This window comes from Hevea brasiliensis, chromosome 6 (assembly GCF_030052815.1).
Source record: "Hevea brasiliensis isolate MT/VB/25A 57/8 chromosome 6, ASM3005281v1, whole genome shotgun sequence".
Classification (NCBI taxonomy): domain Eukaryota; kingdom Viridiplantae; phylum Streptophyta; class Magnoliopsida; order Malpighiales; family Euphorbiaceae; genus Hevea; species Hevea brasiliensis.
In genome coordinates this window covers 3,174,489-3,190,854 of record NC_079498.1, presented here as the reverse complement: position 1 = coordinate 3,190,854, position 16,366 = coordinate 3,174,489, and the positions used below count along the sequence as shown (strand labels likewise).

The window sequence follows — 16,366 nt, the reverse complement described above, 5'->3', positions numbered from 1 at the left end:
TAGTCACTTGTGCAAAGCAGGTGCACTAAATCTTCACCCACTTTTTTCGTTTAGTTAATGTTTAAATATCTCATGGGTATTTAAGATTTTAGTTGGTGTTTTTTTTTTTTTTTTTTTCAATTAGTTATGAACACACGTAAAAATATGGAAGGCACATATCTTTTGATAAAACCATGGCTTATTTAGTGTTTAAATATATGAGACTTGTGGAAAAAGCCCATGAGCTAAGTGGATTTGGTAGATCAGTAGATGGGCTCTTGAGGAAAAGAGGCTTGTGTACGAGCCTACTAGGGGGTCAATGAGCAAACGCATTGGATGAAACTCAGCAAGCCTCCATTACATGTCAATTTTCCCATATTCAATTTAAAACTCGTTTCTAAGTTTTAATTTCGTTTACAACACTATTTTTGCGTTCAAATTAAACTCAATTTGCATTAATCACCTATGAAGCAACAAAAATATTCTTCTATCTTACCTCTCTCTTAGCTCTCTCGCTGGGCCTCTTTTTCTTATTATCTTTCCCTTCACCTTCTCCTCTCTCTCTCTCTCTCTCTCTCTCTCTTCCCCTAAATGTCTAGACGATCCTCTTCTCACTTTCTCTCTCCACGCCCTTTTTCACGTTCTTCTCTCTTTGTATCTCTCTCTCGTGTTCTTCCCTCTGCATCTCCCTTTTCTCTCTCCACATCAGCTAGCCTAAGAGCCAATTTGGCTAAGGAGCGTGCCACCCACCCCATTAGCCTCAGTGGAACTTAAAACAATGACTTGACAAATATTTCAGATTAAGAAGCCGTGTGCCATAGTCCACTCCAATGAATTTGACTCCAACACTAGATTGTGACAGCCAACAAAGTTAATTCTATTAATAAAAATGAGAGTCTATCTTCTTTTATCGATTAGAGCTCGATACATTAGATTAATGTAGAAAATGTACTCTTAAAATTATTCAGAAGGAAATTTAATTTATATACATATATAAAAAATTCTATTAAAAATATTAATAAAAATATGTCATATATATAAGGTTGTTTTCCTACAATCTACCTCAATCAGGACTTGTCATTAGATTTAATTAATTTCCCGACTTTGACATTTTCATATTTCATGTTATATTAATGTCAAATCGCCCTTTAAACCATCTTGAATTGTTATTTTTAAGTTGCCTTTGAACTATTTTAAATTGGGACTCGAACTATAACCGGCGGTTTAATAACCATTTTGTAATACCCCAAATTTTTAAATTTATTTTTTAAAATTTTTTTTTTTTTTTTTTTTTTTTTTTTTTTTTTAAATTTTTTTTTAAAAAAATTTTAATTTTTTTTTTTTTTTTTTAATTTTTATTTTTAAATTTTTTAAAAATTTATTTTTTTTTTTAAATAAATTTTTTTAATTTTAAAAAAATTTTTTTTTTTTTTTTAATTTAAATTTTTTTTTTTTTTTTTTTTTTTTTTTTTTTTTGATTTTTGATTTTTTTTTTTTTTTTTTTTATTTTTTTCTTTGAATTATCCGAATTCTTTTTTCTTTTTCCCCCTCTCTTCTCTTTCTTCTCCTTCCTCCCTCTTCCTCTCTCTCTCCTCCTCTCCTCCCTCACCCCACGTCCCACCCTCTCCTCTCCCCTCTCCCGCGCCGCCCTCGCCTTTCTCTCGACACGCTCCGCCGCGCGCGCCCTACACCGCCGCCACCGCAAATCAACCCACACGGCCAAACGGCCGCACGATAAATCATCGAAAAATCTCGACGAAACACTAAACCCACCACCGCCACAAAACATTTTTTTCCAGCCACCCAAGACACCAAAAATTTTACACCCCATTTTTAGTTTATTAATTTTTTTAGCTTCATTTTCATTTTCTTTTTTTTTAAATTTTTTCTCCTAATTTTGTTTTTGAAGATTTTTTTTGAGATTTTTTTTTAAAGTGATTTTTAAAACAAAACCAAGACAAATAATTAAACCGAGATTTTCAATTTTTTTTTAATTCGAAAATTAGCTAAAAAATTTTTTTTTTTTTTCCTTAATGAAAAAATTTTTTAAAATAATTTTCTTAATATTTTTTGAAAAAAAAAAATATTTTTAATTAACTATGAATTATATACAAATCCTTGTGGTTAGAATTTTTTCAATGGTCTATCAATTTGGAATTTAATTGGAATTAGAAGATGGATTTTTTATTTATTCTAACCTACACCCTGAATTTTTTGAATTTCACGTTTTTAAAATTTTTTCTGGCATAATTAAGCTTTTCCTAAATTTTTTTTATTTTTCTAATTTAAATTTTAATAAAAAATAAAAAAAATATATTAATTTAATTTAAAAATTATAAAATATTAATAAATAAAAAAAAAATGAATTCATTTTTAGCTTAGCTTTTTTTTTTTTTTTTTGATTTTAGATTTTTTTTTTTTTTTTTTTTTTTTTTTTTTTATTTATTAAGTTTTTTTTGATATTTTTGATTTTTATGTGTAATGATTGAATGACATGATTATGTGTGTGTTTTGTTGTGATTTTTGTGTGTGTGTGTGTGGTGAATTAGTGGGTGGTGTTTTGGCTTTTTTAGATAGCGCTAGAATTTTAGACATGGGACTTTGTGATTTTTATGGGACTTTTCTGGATTTTTCTTCTTTTTCTTTCTTTTTTCTATTAATTTAATATAAATAATATTAAAAAAATAAAAATGTAAAATAAAAAAAATAAAAATCTCACATAAAATAGCCAAAGGATTTATAATCATCATGCAGATCAAGTAGTAAAATAAATTATTTTTAATTTATATAATTATATTAATATTATTTAATATTATTTATATAATATTATATAATATATTATATGTATCTATGTATTATATAAGTATGATTATGTTATGTATTATTTTGTATGTAGTATTGTTGCAATAATAATAAAGTTGTATTTAGAAGGGCGTGCGTGGTTGGCGCGTGCGTGGTGTTGTGGTATGCATATATGATGGTGGGGAGACTCAGAGATTGAGGGACGACTTGGGAGACTTGTCTTGGAGACCGGGACTTGAGTTGAGTTTTTTTGGATTATTTCGTTTGGCTATTACAAAAAGCAAAGTTTTTTAATTTAAGTGGATTAAGAGGATTAAGAGGGATAGGATATATTATATATTATATTTGTTGTATCTATGTTTTGTGTGAACTTACCTTTTTACTTTTTTAAAAAATAAAAATAAAAAAATATGACATTTGTTGCATTTCACATGCAGTTAGATAGTTTATAGATTTTATTAGAAAATTTGATATTTTTTAAATTTTACTCCTCGCTTTATTTCTCTCTCTTTCTCTCTCTCTATAGGATAGGATATTATTGTGTGTTGTTTCGCTTTTCTCTTTCTTTATGTTTTTTATTTATGTTTGTGTATATATTAAATCTAGAATTTGTTGAATTTGTTATTTATTATTATTTTTTTTTTTATATTAAATATATTTATAATTTGCTATTTTGTTATTATATTATTATATATTATATATATGTATGTTGGTGAGTTGAATTTTTATTATTTTTATTTTTATATATTTATAGTAGAGGTAGAGGAGTAAAATATATATATTATATATTGTGTTGTGTGTAAGTCAGTCAAAAAAAAAAAAAAAAAGGTTTATTTTTATATGGCCTGGACTGTGTTTGGAATTGATTTTCATGGGGGCCTTAAAGTTGTTTTGTTTGAGGAGTTATTGCTACGCTACTCGGTCGAGCTTTAGGGGGGGCCAGTCCTAGTGTTTTGGCGCCCCATAGGTTGAGTCGTGACACATTTCTCAAACTGTCCCATGATGATTTGATTCAGTTTCATGATTTAATTGAATTTGAATTGATGATTTAGGATTCGTAATCGGCAGTTCCTGAATCATGGTCACCCCTAAATCCTAATATTAGATCATTAAAGTTACATTTTATTTATTTTTTTTTAAATAATTTGTTAAAAAAAAAAAGAAAAAAACAAAAGAATAACTATAAACCACTAACTATTACTAGTCACGTGGTGGCAAAGTTAAGTTTGAACCTCCTTTTTTTGAATAATTTTTATAGTTCGTCCCTAAGTTTTATATTACATTTTATTTTTATCCCTCAATTTTAATTTATTATTAAAAAAATTTATAAACTTTAATTTTATTTCATAAAAATCCTTCTAACATGCCCTAATAGGTTTCTAAGTTAAAAAAATAATAAAATTAATTATTTATCTCATTTCTTCTCACACTTAAAAAAAATCAATGGTTTCAATCATCATTTAGACCTATTTAAAAAAATATATATCATCATAACTAATTACTTCTTGGATCGAAATAATAAATATTTGCTCTTCACTTCTCTAGTACTGAAATTACATTTATAAACATCATACTGTATTTTAATAAAAATTTTTAATTTAAAAGTCTATTATTGTATATTAGAGAACCTTTTGTTAATAAAAAAATTAAAATTTATAAATTTTTTAATAATAAATTAAAATTAAAAGGTAAGCAATATCCCCTATCCTATTGCAACTAAAAAAAAAAAGAAAAAACCGACGACTATATATATATAAGGATCCGGTCAACTAAATTAGGCAAGGGTCAAGTTGGCATGCGAGGTTTGAAGCACGCAAGGATTAAGATGGAACTATTTTATTTACGGCTGCATAAATGCTTATGGCCTTTGACTTTATAAGTTTTTGTCTTTTATAGTAACTCTCCATCAAATTACGCTTTATAATACTCCATTTGACTTTATAAGTTTTCGTCTTTGATAGTAACTCTCCTTTATAATACTCCATTTGACTTCCCATAAGCATTAAATTAAGAGTCACATAATAATAATAATAAATTGAGAGTCACATAGTAATAATAATAATAACAATAATAATAACAATGTTTTCGGCTACGATTTAATTAACTTTGGATATGCAATGTGTTTTGTATTAGAGTTTTAGATTTAAAGATTAATTCATTTTCAAAAAAGATTTAAATATTAATTGAGTTCTTAATTTATGTTTTGTGATTATTGAGTAGGAAAATATGGTTTAAAAAAAAAAAAAAGAAGAAACATAGAGAAGAGTACAAAATTTATTCCGAGTAATAAGAAAAATTCATCACGAAAAGCTTGTTAAGCTACACTATGAGCTGCCCGATTACAAACACAACCAACAAACTTAAAAGTCTCAAGCAACTGCATTATTGCTGAATAGGAATTGAGACATTCATGCTAAATTCTTTTGTTAATTGAATTTCTCATTTTACCCATCAATTTTCTTAAGAATCGTTCTAGACTTAATTAATATATTTTTTTAAAATATAAAAATTAACTGATTAATTTTATTAAAATAGAAAAATTAAATAATAATTTAATTAATAAAAAAATTAAATATTTTAATAAAAATAAAATATATAAATTAAATAATATATTTTTTTAAATATAAAAATTAAAATGCGTGTCGTTTCCCCAGGTCGAAGAAGAAGACCCAACTCTTGTCATCAAATTGGGAGGAAAATAAATAAATTAGATAAATATAGCTACAGTGCACCGCCTCGACGTGCGCACTTTAGCACGAGCAGCCAGGCTCCTCCATCACTTTACGGTTTTCAGATTCCTCAATGTTTAAATGCTCTCCTCTTTCTCCCTTCTCTTTCATTTTGTACATTTTCTTTTTCATCTAATAGCCATATATGTGCAAAACCAAACTGGCGATCAACGAGCCAGACCGCAACTCAGCCCGCTCCTCCCGAACTCGTCCCAGTCAGCCTTCCCGGACTCTCCCCGCTCAATCTCCAAGCACCCCTCCCTCACCGAGATTGCCAACCTTCACCTCCTCATCCTCCTACTCCTCCTCCTCAGCTCCCTCAACCTCCAGCATCTCCGGTGCGTTATACTCAACAAGTTCGTCTTCCACCTTCTCCAGCCGAACCTCTCTCTCCGGTCTCCGCCAATCCATCTCTCAAAGCCCTATCATATACGACATCTCTGAGATTCGCGCCGCCACCAACAACTTCCTCGCCAAACGCTACTCCACTGCCTCCACCTCCTGCTGGCGCTGTACTCTTAGGGACACTGAGACGATTGTCTTTCAGCGCAAGTTCCGCTGGAAAATGGAAATGTCACAGCTGAGAGAACATCTAGGACTTATCAGCCGAAGCCATCATACAAGCGTAGTCAAATTACTGGGCGTTTCGATAACAGGAGACTATATCTACCTCGTTTACGAGTTCATCGCAGGCGCAAATCTAGCCGATTGTTTACGAAACGCGAGGAATCCGGACTTCACGGTTCTCTCCTCTTGGATTTCGCGAATGCAGGTCGCCGCCGACCTGGCTCACGGACTCGATTATATCCACAACCAAATAGAGTTAAACTTAACCCTAGTCCATAACCACATCAAGAGCAGTGGTATTATCATTACAGAGCCGCATTTCAATGCGAAAATTTGTCATTTTGGTACTGCACAATTGTGTGGGGAAGCGCAAGAGAATAAGAACCGAAAAAAGAAGAGCTCAACTTCGACCGAAATCACTGAAGCCAGCGAAATAGACAAAGATAAAAAAGATAGATCGAAGGATTTGAAAAGATATAATAGTGGAGCTATGCAATTCGAAGGCGTGAGAGGCTACATGTCGCCGGAATTTCAAGCCAGAGGAATAGCGACACAGGAATCCGACGTGTACGCTTTCGGTGTAGTGATATTAGAGTTGTTATCCGGTGAGGAACCATTGAAATACAAGTACGATAAGAGCAAAGGCGATTTCATACGAACGTCATTGATAGAGACAGCAAGAGCGGCGATTGACGGTGGCGACGATGGTGATGGAGGAAGAGAAGGGAGATTAAGGAGGTGGATGGATAGGAGGCTGAAGGATTCGTTCCCAGTGGACGTGGCGGAGAAACTGACAGTTCTAGCAGTACAGTGCGTACACGTGGATCCAAATAAGCGGCCAGACATGGGACACGTGGCTGGGAAGATATCGAAGTGGTATTTGGCTTCAAAAACGTGGTCTGATAATTTGCGGACGATCTCTGACCAGATTTCGGTCTCCTTGGCGCCTAGATGAGTTGGAAACAGAAAATTTGGCAGTTTTTTTTTTTTTTTTGCTTATATATTAGGTTTTTTTTTTTAATTTATTTTTCGAAAATGAAATTATTGGGATTTTGAATTGAAGTTGTTTATTCAAAGAAGGATGAGGTTTATCTAATGAGGATAGACCCAACCCAAACAAAAATTTTTAAAAATGTAATATAATGAGCTGCTTGACGGGACAGAAGTGGAATAAATTGACTAATGTAATGCAAATGGTCTTTTTATGCATATTAAAAAAAAAATAAAATTATAAGGTTGTTGTCTATATTTTTTTTTTAACTGCAATAATCTTGCTTTAAAGCCCAAAGAAGAGCAAATAGCTACATAATTCAGATCCATTAAAATATAATTAAGCCCACAGAACATCAAATTTTATTACGCAGAACTCAACACCACACACAGACACTGAGTAGCAGAAACAGATACAAATTACCGCCGACGTTGAGGAGAGAAGAAGAGATCACCTGAGACAAAGCAGGAAAGACTTAACTTGCTTTGCAAACTTCTGTAGAAGTCGAACAAAGCCCATCGAGTCACAAATGTAGCAGCACTAATAACATCTCCAGTGGCAGCAACATGCAGAACTTGGACGCTCAGAGGGAGAAGGAGCAAAGCCATGGCGTTTCTGTCTTTTATAGCCATGAGGTGCTGGACTTCAAGCTTCGTAGCTCACCGGGACCAAAGGACAAATCCTCTTTAATTAATTTGCACCCTCACTACTATCATGCGAATCTAAGCCTCATCTCAACGAAAGAAAACGATGACCTACACAGAGAAAGTCGCTGCTCCCAAATCGTGAGACTCCTACACCACCTTAACATAACAAACACAGATCCAAGAAGAAAGTTTCAAATATACATAAAAAGGGAGGAAAAGAAATAGCCCTCTCTCAAATCCAAGCTCCTTCACCAAAAGAACAAAAACTATACAACCCCACCAAATGTGGAGAGGGGCGACCACATCCGGTTAAGGGAAGCTCGAGGAAAACCACCCTCACAGTAGAAACTCAAGGGACTCTCAAAACTAGTGGGCTCTGTTTATAATAATATGTATAATGTCATATTGCATTTAATTCCACATGATTTCGGAAATGTTACTATTTTTTAGGCTTTTGTCGGCAGAGATCAAATCTAATAGGAGTAATGTAGTTGATAATGGTGGAATGTTTTTTTTCTTATCGATTAAAATTTAATTTTTTTAAAAAAATATTTTAAAATTATTTATTTAAAGAAATAAAATTTTAAAAGTGTAAAAATTATTAATTTTAATGCGCAAAGCTAATTTAATTTTAGTGCAATACTGTTAATCATAAATAGTAAAAGAAGTTGCACAACATCAATAATTTGTGCTCACATTGAATGCAAGATACATCTATAAATTTACTTAGAGAGAAAGATAACCAATAAAAAAAATCTACAAGCAAAAGTGACTTGTACCCTCATAAACAGGCATGATATTGACAAAAAGTTAGTTAAATGATATTAGAGTTTTCTTCAGGTTTCTAGGACTCGTTGCAGTCCAGTTTCATGAAATAAATATAAAAGTTGACATTTATTTATTTTTCTTAAAAATTAATGATAAGGACAGATGGGCTTTTTATGGTCCAAGTCAAAGTACTTGAAGATGTCGCAAGTGCCGTTAGCATTAAGTCTTCCTGCTGAAAATTGGAAACTTGGAAGAGTACATCTCATATTCAATATGAAAAGCATCACGGCAGCCATTCACAAAATAACGGGGAAAAGGATTGAGCCAATTGCTTGCTAGTGGAGACCAACCAGAAGTGGACTTGAGGAGGGTCATACAAACAAGATATCTCAAAAGCCAAAAGTCAAGAGTAGAAAGCCGTTTGGTATGCACAAGACAGTAAGTAGTCCATCAAGGTGGTGGGGATCACAAGCTAGGTCAGGTCAAAAAAAATAGAACTTCACATTCAATCAGCTCAACTGGGGTATACTTGAATAGGAACCATGAGATCATCAAAGACTCCTCCCACACAAAGGTCTTGAAACGACCAGCATTAAATTCCCATCCTCCAGCAGTACACAGAAAAGGTAGAACATAACATACATTAATCATGCTAAGAAAATTTCTGTTCACTCAAAAGATAGGATACTCAGCTGCATAACTTAATGTCCGACATAAGGGGGAGAAAACAAAGGGCTACAAAACAAATAGCATATTCAACTGCCACAATTTCACAAGAAGAAATCCTGTATCATTTGTACGTTTTTCTTTTAACCTAGTGGGGTATCATCTATGAGTTTGAATTGAAGGGAGAAAGTGATTCTATTTCAAGATGAAAGGCATTCTTAAAGTAACCTTTCTTTCTCTTGTTTTGGTTCTTTTTACTCTCACTTATCTAGCTAAAGCTTTCTATAACTCACACTTTCCACGTCTACGAAATATCTAGTGGTTTCTTTGCTGACTAACCCCCATCAGCAATTGTCAAAGGCCTGAAGGAATTAGCAATAGTTGCGAGGAATTGATTGATGAAGCCACAGGAGTACATTATACTTTGGACTTGCTTTCCCTTGGATATGAATAGATGACAGCCAGCTCTCTAACCTGACACCAAATAGACTCTGATAGTTGATGTGATAATTGTGTTTCCCCTTGCTCTACCTGCAGAAATGAATATCTTGGTCATTCTTTTTGCATGATAAGAGCAGCTAAACTTGCAGTGTGGATTTTCGTAGTCAACTGCAGGGCTATAGCAAGGAACTTTCTACTTCTTATTCTCTTTTGGTAACAAATAAAAAGAACAAACAATTATTCTTCTTATCAGGAATAACTGCATTCAGGTACAATAATAATAATATAACAATTATTATTGAAGATAAGTTATGGACTTACGGTTTACAGGCGTTCAATACTCCAACAAGATACAAGAGTTGGTCTTTTATAAGCTAAGAAAATAAAAACCAATAGCTGGCCTGGAACTACACACAAGATGTTCAAAAAATAAAATATCATACTACATGAAAGCCCAATGGTGGGATACCTACTCTGCAGTTCAAACTTCAAACCTCTACTCCCTCCTCTTTTTCTTTAGCTCGTCTTAAATAATTAAACATAAAAAAAGAGAAAGGGAAGGAAAATTAACATTTACCAAAAAGTTAGACCCCCTGATCCAATGTCAGTCCTATGAAGGCAACAAAAACAAGACCAATTAGGCTTAGACACTGACCTTTCTCTTTTTTTGCATCTCATTGTTGCTAGCCTTTAAAAGATTTCGCCATTTGTCCTGAAACCCAAGCACTATTAAGATCAGAGGATAAAAAAAAAATTAATTCAAAAATGGATGATATAATAACATAAAATACCTTGAGATTTACAGATGTGCGATGAGAAGATGAAGAAAACAGTAACTTCTTTATGTGAGTCCATTTTCCAACTCCACACTTGGAAACACCCTCAATTAACTTCATCACCTCAGAAGGCGTCCACCTCCGGTGATGCTGTTTCCGTTTTCTAGCTCTTTTTCTCCTTGTTACAGAATCATCTTCTGAGATTTGTGAGTCAGCTGAAGAGGTTTCCCTATCAAAATCTTCATCTGAAACTGATACCTCATTGTCCTTGCAATTGTCAAAGTCATTAACCTACACTTAACAATGATGGCCATAAATTTATACAGTACAAGCAGTACAGTCATAATTAGTATCATGAATAACTGAAAACTAAATCACAACTGCAAAATTGCAAAGAAGAAACATGCACTTTTTTTTAACCTGCAAAGTTGCATAAAAGCAGTATAGTGTTGCATCAAGAAGGAAAATAATGGTGAACTATTAGGAAAGCACAAGGTCATACAGGGCAAGAAACAACATGATTCACAGCAAGAAACTTGATACACAGGTCATGCTTAATTGGACAAGCAAATTTCATGCAACCCCATGTATTGGTATTACTTACCAAATGATTATCTTTTGTTGATTCCCCTATTTGGACTGGAAGATCTAATGGAACCTGAACACAGGATCCTTTCAGAGATTCTTCCTGACAACTCAATTGTGCAGTTCCTATTCCCTTTTGACAATGCTGCTTTTGAATTTTCACATTCAGGAACTCGTCTCTTGCATTCTTGTAGGATGCCCTGCATTTTCTGTGGTGATATCTTGAGTTTTGCTCTTGTAGTCCTTTGGTGCATATCCCAGTAGGCCAGTGTGTTTGCTTTTGTGTAACAAGTGCATCCGCAGTATTGCTTTTGTTCACAGAACAAAACCCAACCTCTCTCACTGGAGAAGACACACTTTTCAAAGAGTTGCAACTAGCAAGCCTCATCCTTTTCACATGTTTTTCTCTTGAAATGAGTTGGTTTTCCAATGTATCAGTCAAGTCAGAAGCACTTCCAGACAATGCCGCATTTAGTAGAACGACAGCTTTTTCTTCATCAGCCTTGGAAGTTTCACCAGATTCCAATAAGTTCAGACTATCTACTAATTCACCTCGGTTCTGCAAACCAACTGCAATACGGTGTTTCAGCCATTGCTTGTCCTTAACTGATGTTTCACATCCAAATATTCTGCTGAAGACTTGACAAAGATCTTGAGCTGTCATCTTGTCAAGCAAAAGGGAATCCCTGTCACGTGCAGATTCAAGCACTGTTTCGCTTGAAGAAGATAAATTGGATATTTCGGCATGACAATCTCTTTCTTGGAAATGTGGGGAGTGGCTTTTCAAAGCCACATTTCCTAGACTGGTTTTTTCACATGAACCGCAACTCAAATTGGGAGCTTCATCAGCTGGTTCAGCACCTAGTTGGGGATGAACCAAAGTTTTAGATAGTTATATGAGAAGCATTTTGATTAACATAAGCCAGCAAACAAGGTTGCATAACTCTGTAAGGACTTACCCAATGTTTCCTTGCATGCGGAATCAGTTCTAAAATCTCCAAGAAGAACCTTCTTGTTAGTGACTTGCAGCCTATTGCTATTGCCCTACAAATACAGCAACCACTTTCAGATAGGCTCTTTTTTTTTTTTTTTTATTTTTTTGGTTGGGGGCACAAAATACGAAAAATGAATTACCCTATCAACATTTGATTAATATCTTACAAATTTTTAGCTCCCCATCTAGATTAAGAAAAATCTCTGATTGATAGTCAAACTCATCCTAAACTTTCCAGAAAGTATAAAGTATAATATGAAACCATTTACATATTAAATACTCTCAATACATACTTCTACCTTTGTTTCCTCTCCTTCTTGTGCAAGATACAAATCCAGCGCATCTGTGCAAGGAAAAGATAAAAGTTAAATCTAGTAATTCAAAAAAATCCAGCCAACCAACAAGAGAAAAGTTGATATATAAGAAACCATGTGTTAAACAACTTAACTATAATCAAGTAGGTGGTACCTTTATTATTATTATTATTATAAAACAAAGTTCTGTTTAAAACCACTGAAACGCAAAATTTGAAAGAGAAACACGATCAGAGCAAACCATGGAAAACTCTAGATTATAAATAAAAACATAGGTGCACACATATGCAAAACCACACTTCTCCACAAGCACTATATAATTTTGTCAGATTCCATGAACCAGCACCTGATGTTTAACTATATAAGGAGCAGTTGATTTACAAAATATAGAACATATCCCCAGTTTGATAATGCACTTAAATGCAAAAAATGAAATTCAAAATGTGTTTGCTAATAGAGAATTGCTTTTTACCGTTTGTAGTGATGGAGCGCCAGACACGGAAGCCGCTATTCCTTCATGGAAATAAGTGTTCCTCTAGTTAAATATATCGAGTACTCTAGAAGAAAGTTATAGCCAAGAATACCATACTGTGATGTACAATGGACTGTATTTTTATTATTACTTTTACCATCCTCTAAACACACAATGACGACACAGAGTATATACATATATATAACTAAATAAATAAACTAACAAAAAAACTCAATGCAAGCCAGTGTCTGATGGCAAGATGACTTCTAGAAGTTTTCACAATGTTTTCAAGAAGTTGGGAACATCCTGGTGAGTGGAAAACCCGATATAAAGGAACAGCTTCCCAACAGCAACCCTAAAGAAATAGTATCTATCCAACAGGTGTAGCTGATTGGAACAGCTTTGCAAACAAACACTTTTGAAGTCATAATGACCATCCCAATAAGCATTGCAAACAAATGTCAGAACAGCTTGAGCTTTTCCTCAACATTGACCTTTAACATCACAAGGAGTTATAAATATAAGCTAAAATTCTGTTGACACAAGCACCAATGTGGATAGTTTAATGTTTGGGCATCTGTTATCAAAGAAATTGCATCTTTGACTGTTTAAAAGGAGTGTCCTCCAAATTCACATCCCTCAAGGTGTGAGAAAGGCTTAAGCACCTTATAACATTCCATAAACAGCATGTGAACAAAGACAATGAATGTCAGCAGCACATTAAGATTTTACAAGGTATTACACTATGAAACTATCATTGTAGATTGAGTTTTTACATCCTCTGCTGGCAATTGGGTGTCATGCTTACTTGCAGTTAGGAGCTGTCATTGATACAATTTTTTTTTAGAATGATAACGATATCAACACAAGCAGAAGCACCAATGCATGCATGTGTGCACACGCATGCACATACATATATATGCACAAAGACACACTATAAGTTGACAAGATCATTACCACCATCGAAGTTTATGTGATCATAGTCGAAAGCACATGAAAAACTTTCAATACTGAAGCCCTTTAGTGAATTGAATGTTTCAAAACCGATGGTACCATCAAAACAGTCCATTTTATATTCAGGTAAGTATTGTTGCAATCTTGTAACTTCATCTTCAAAAGTAGTCAAATAAGATAAATCTTGGTCAACCTACAAAAAGATGAGAGATTACATAAAAACATGCCAGTGCAATCATTGCTCCAAGGTTTTCAGATGGGAATTATGGAAAAGTTTACCAGAAAATTGCAATACATGAAAAAACCTCATATAATTTATCAGGGGAAAAATTGACTTGCATACTGTGCCACAGAGAAAAGCAACTTAGCGGGAAGGTGTATGGGAAGAATATTTTTCAATCTATCACAACAAATTATTATTAATTCACATATACCCAAAATAATATTATAACAGCAGTATTTTGTTTAAAGAACAGCGAAGAATAAAAGAAGGAATAAAATTCAAGACACCGCTATGAAATTAAAAATATTTTATAAATACCCAAAAAGTTTTTAAAATAATCAATATTCTAAAAGAAACCACAATCATGGATATTGAAACCACTTACATGGAAAACATCACTGACAATAATGAAATTTGCATAAAATCACTATCTCAGTATCTCCACAACAGGGAGGATGACCTAAGGAAGATTTTGTCAATGTACTCTTGTTAAAATAAGAGAGATTTATTTTCTTTATTTTACTCTATAATTCCTCTTTTTTTAGTCCTCTCTTATTTATTATATGTTTTACAAAAGGATAATAAGGTCATTATATTAATTTTCTTCACACAATTAGACAGAAGGATGCATTGTAAGTTTAAAAATAGCTTGTCATGAATTGTAAATATGAGTAAACTAGAGAGATGAGAATTTAATTTACCCATAAGGCCATAACAATTATATTTTAGTATTCACCTCAGCATGGCTATATAAGAAGATGCTGGCACTCTCATCCACTAAAGCATCCTTTGATTCTGTACCCATCAATTTAAATCAGCACTTCGCTCTCCTGTTTCCATAAAACAAACATGCAAATATTAAGCATGAACTGCAATCTCACTTCATAACCATAAAAGTTAAAATATATGAAAAAATAACAACTTTAGATGACATATACCATTGACATAATTAATCAGATTACTAGTGGGAAATGTGAAATGAAGTCACCAAAAGAAAAGGTTTCAATGAACTTTAATTTCTCTTTCTAATGGTCAGATAAAAATGCTTCGTCAAGTTAACTTGTTAACAGCAGCATGGATGAAAAGTTTTGAAACTTTATTTCCTGGCAAGCATGCAACAACAGAGATTCTGTTTAGAGGTGAAAACATTTCCATGCACAACCATTAATTTTAAAATGCCAAGCACTTGGAACAAATTTCTCTCCTTCTCACGCATTATTATGTGGGGAGAATTAACAACAGAAGACATGCATGTTCTCAGTAAGGTCATATTCAGATAGTTCAATAATCAGTTGGATTCTTATGTAAGCACCAGAAGGCAAGTACTTAATATCTATGGGAGAGAATCTACGCAGAGTAGCGTGAGACATGCGAATTCTTGAATCATTTTATTACTTTCTAGAATACATCTGTTAGATCAATGGTAACAATTTAAAACCTCTATCCACAAGGATCATACACGTCAAATTTCAAGTCAATAATATATAGAAAGTTCACTTTCAAATAGTTATATTGGTGAAAAACCATTTACACCAAATAATCAGAGAAATTTAGCATGCATTAAGTAGATGATCATAGTTTAACATAACCCCAATGCTAGAACAGGTTCTGGATGAGAATTCCTCATTTCCCATAAAACGACTCTGTTTTGACATTTTATACCATTACAAAACAAATGGCAGCCAGCCACATTTATCGTTTTCTACATTGAATTGTCCATCTTTCTCTCAGAGTTTATCAGATATAATGTAAAACAAATTGAATTCCTTCGATAATCAAAGATGCTCTAAAAGAATCTCTCCATGTTCTTGCATGTTCATAGCAGCTAAAAACCAGTCCAATAATGGGCACCGTGCACAAGAATAAAGCAAACAACAGAGAGAAAGCCATTAAACAACAAGAACAAGCACTCAACAAAAAACCCAGAAAGCAAAAGGCAAGACCAAAATCATTTCCAAAAAAAAAAACACTAAATTAAAGATAGAAATAAATTTCTGCTTTTCTTAATAAAAAAAAAAACCTCCTAAAAGTTAGATTAGAGAACCTTACAAAGTGATTCAGGAAGAGCATACCGAGCTGAAAGGAAAGGAAACGCTAAAGAAAAATAGAGGGAAAGCTGCTGAGTGAAGACCGAAGTGCAGAAGAGAGGAGGAGACTAATAAATAATAATAAAATTGTGGGCGGACGTGAAAGGGAAAAGAGAAAGGTAAATTGAAATGGTGGAATTGAGGTCCGGTGCATGACATGTGATACGTGTGTGGGTGGGCGCCTGATGATTCATCACCGCCTCTTCGGATTGTACGATTTTGTCTTTGGTATCCGCCATTCTGCCGTCCATATTTTTGACGGCGTTATTAAATATCTCTTTACTTCCCTGATAAATTCCAAGAGCTATCGTAAACATTAACACGATGTTTAAATATCTTAGAAGAGAAGAAAGGAAATAAAATATGGAAAA

The 16,366-nt window shown here is 33.3% G+C and overlaps 2 protein-coding genes across 10 annotated transcripts; one reads left to right on the top strand and one right to left on the bottom strand.

The window, feature by feature from the left end:
• The first annotated feature begins 5,571 nt into the window (after positions 1–5,571).
• On the top strand, positions 5,572–7,303 carry LOC110661894 (lysM domain receptor-like kinase 3). Its single transcript, XM_021820719.2, has one exon. It carries the CDS (start codon positions 5,656–5,658, stop codon positions 7,030–7,032), a length of 1,377 nt encoding a protein of 458 aa, XP_021676411.2. The 5' UTR covers positions 5,572–5,655; the 3' UTR covers positions 7,033–7,303.
• Positions 7,304–9,048: 1,745 nt separating this feature from the next.
• Positions 9,049–16,111, bottom strand: LOC110661892 (uncharacterized). 9 transcript variants are annotated; one of them, XM_021820718.2, is made up of 10 exons: positions 15,958–16,111; positions 14,645–14,738; positions 13,689–13,878; positions 12,239–12,288; positions 11,911–11,995; positions 10,971–11,812; positions 10,382–10,657; positions 10,246–10,302; positions 10,064–10,115; positions 9,539–9,680 (listed from the first exon to the last, which is right to left on the bottom strand). In XM_021820718.2, the coding sequence occupies exons 2-9, from the start codon at positions 14,711–14,713 to the stop codon at positions 10,107–10,109; spliced, it is 1,578 nt and encodes a 525-aa protein (XP_021676410.2). In that variant the 5' UTR covers positions 14,714–14,738; positions 15,958–16,111; the 3' UTR covers positions 9,539–9,680; positions 10,064–10,106. The 9 variants fall into 9 exon arrangements, with proteins under 9 accessions (XP_021676403.2, XP_021676407.2, XP_021676404.2 ...); XM_021820711.2 differs by lacking the exon at positions 10,064–10,115 and having other exon boundaries at positions 9,049–9,680; XM_021820715.2 differs by lacking the exon at positions 10,064–10,115 and having other exon boundaries at positions 9,049–9,680; positions 12,245–12,288.
• Between the last annotated feature and the right edge of the window lie 255 nt (positions 16,112–16,366).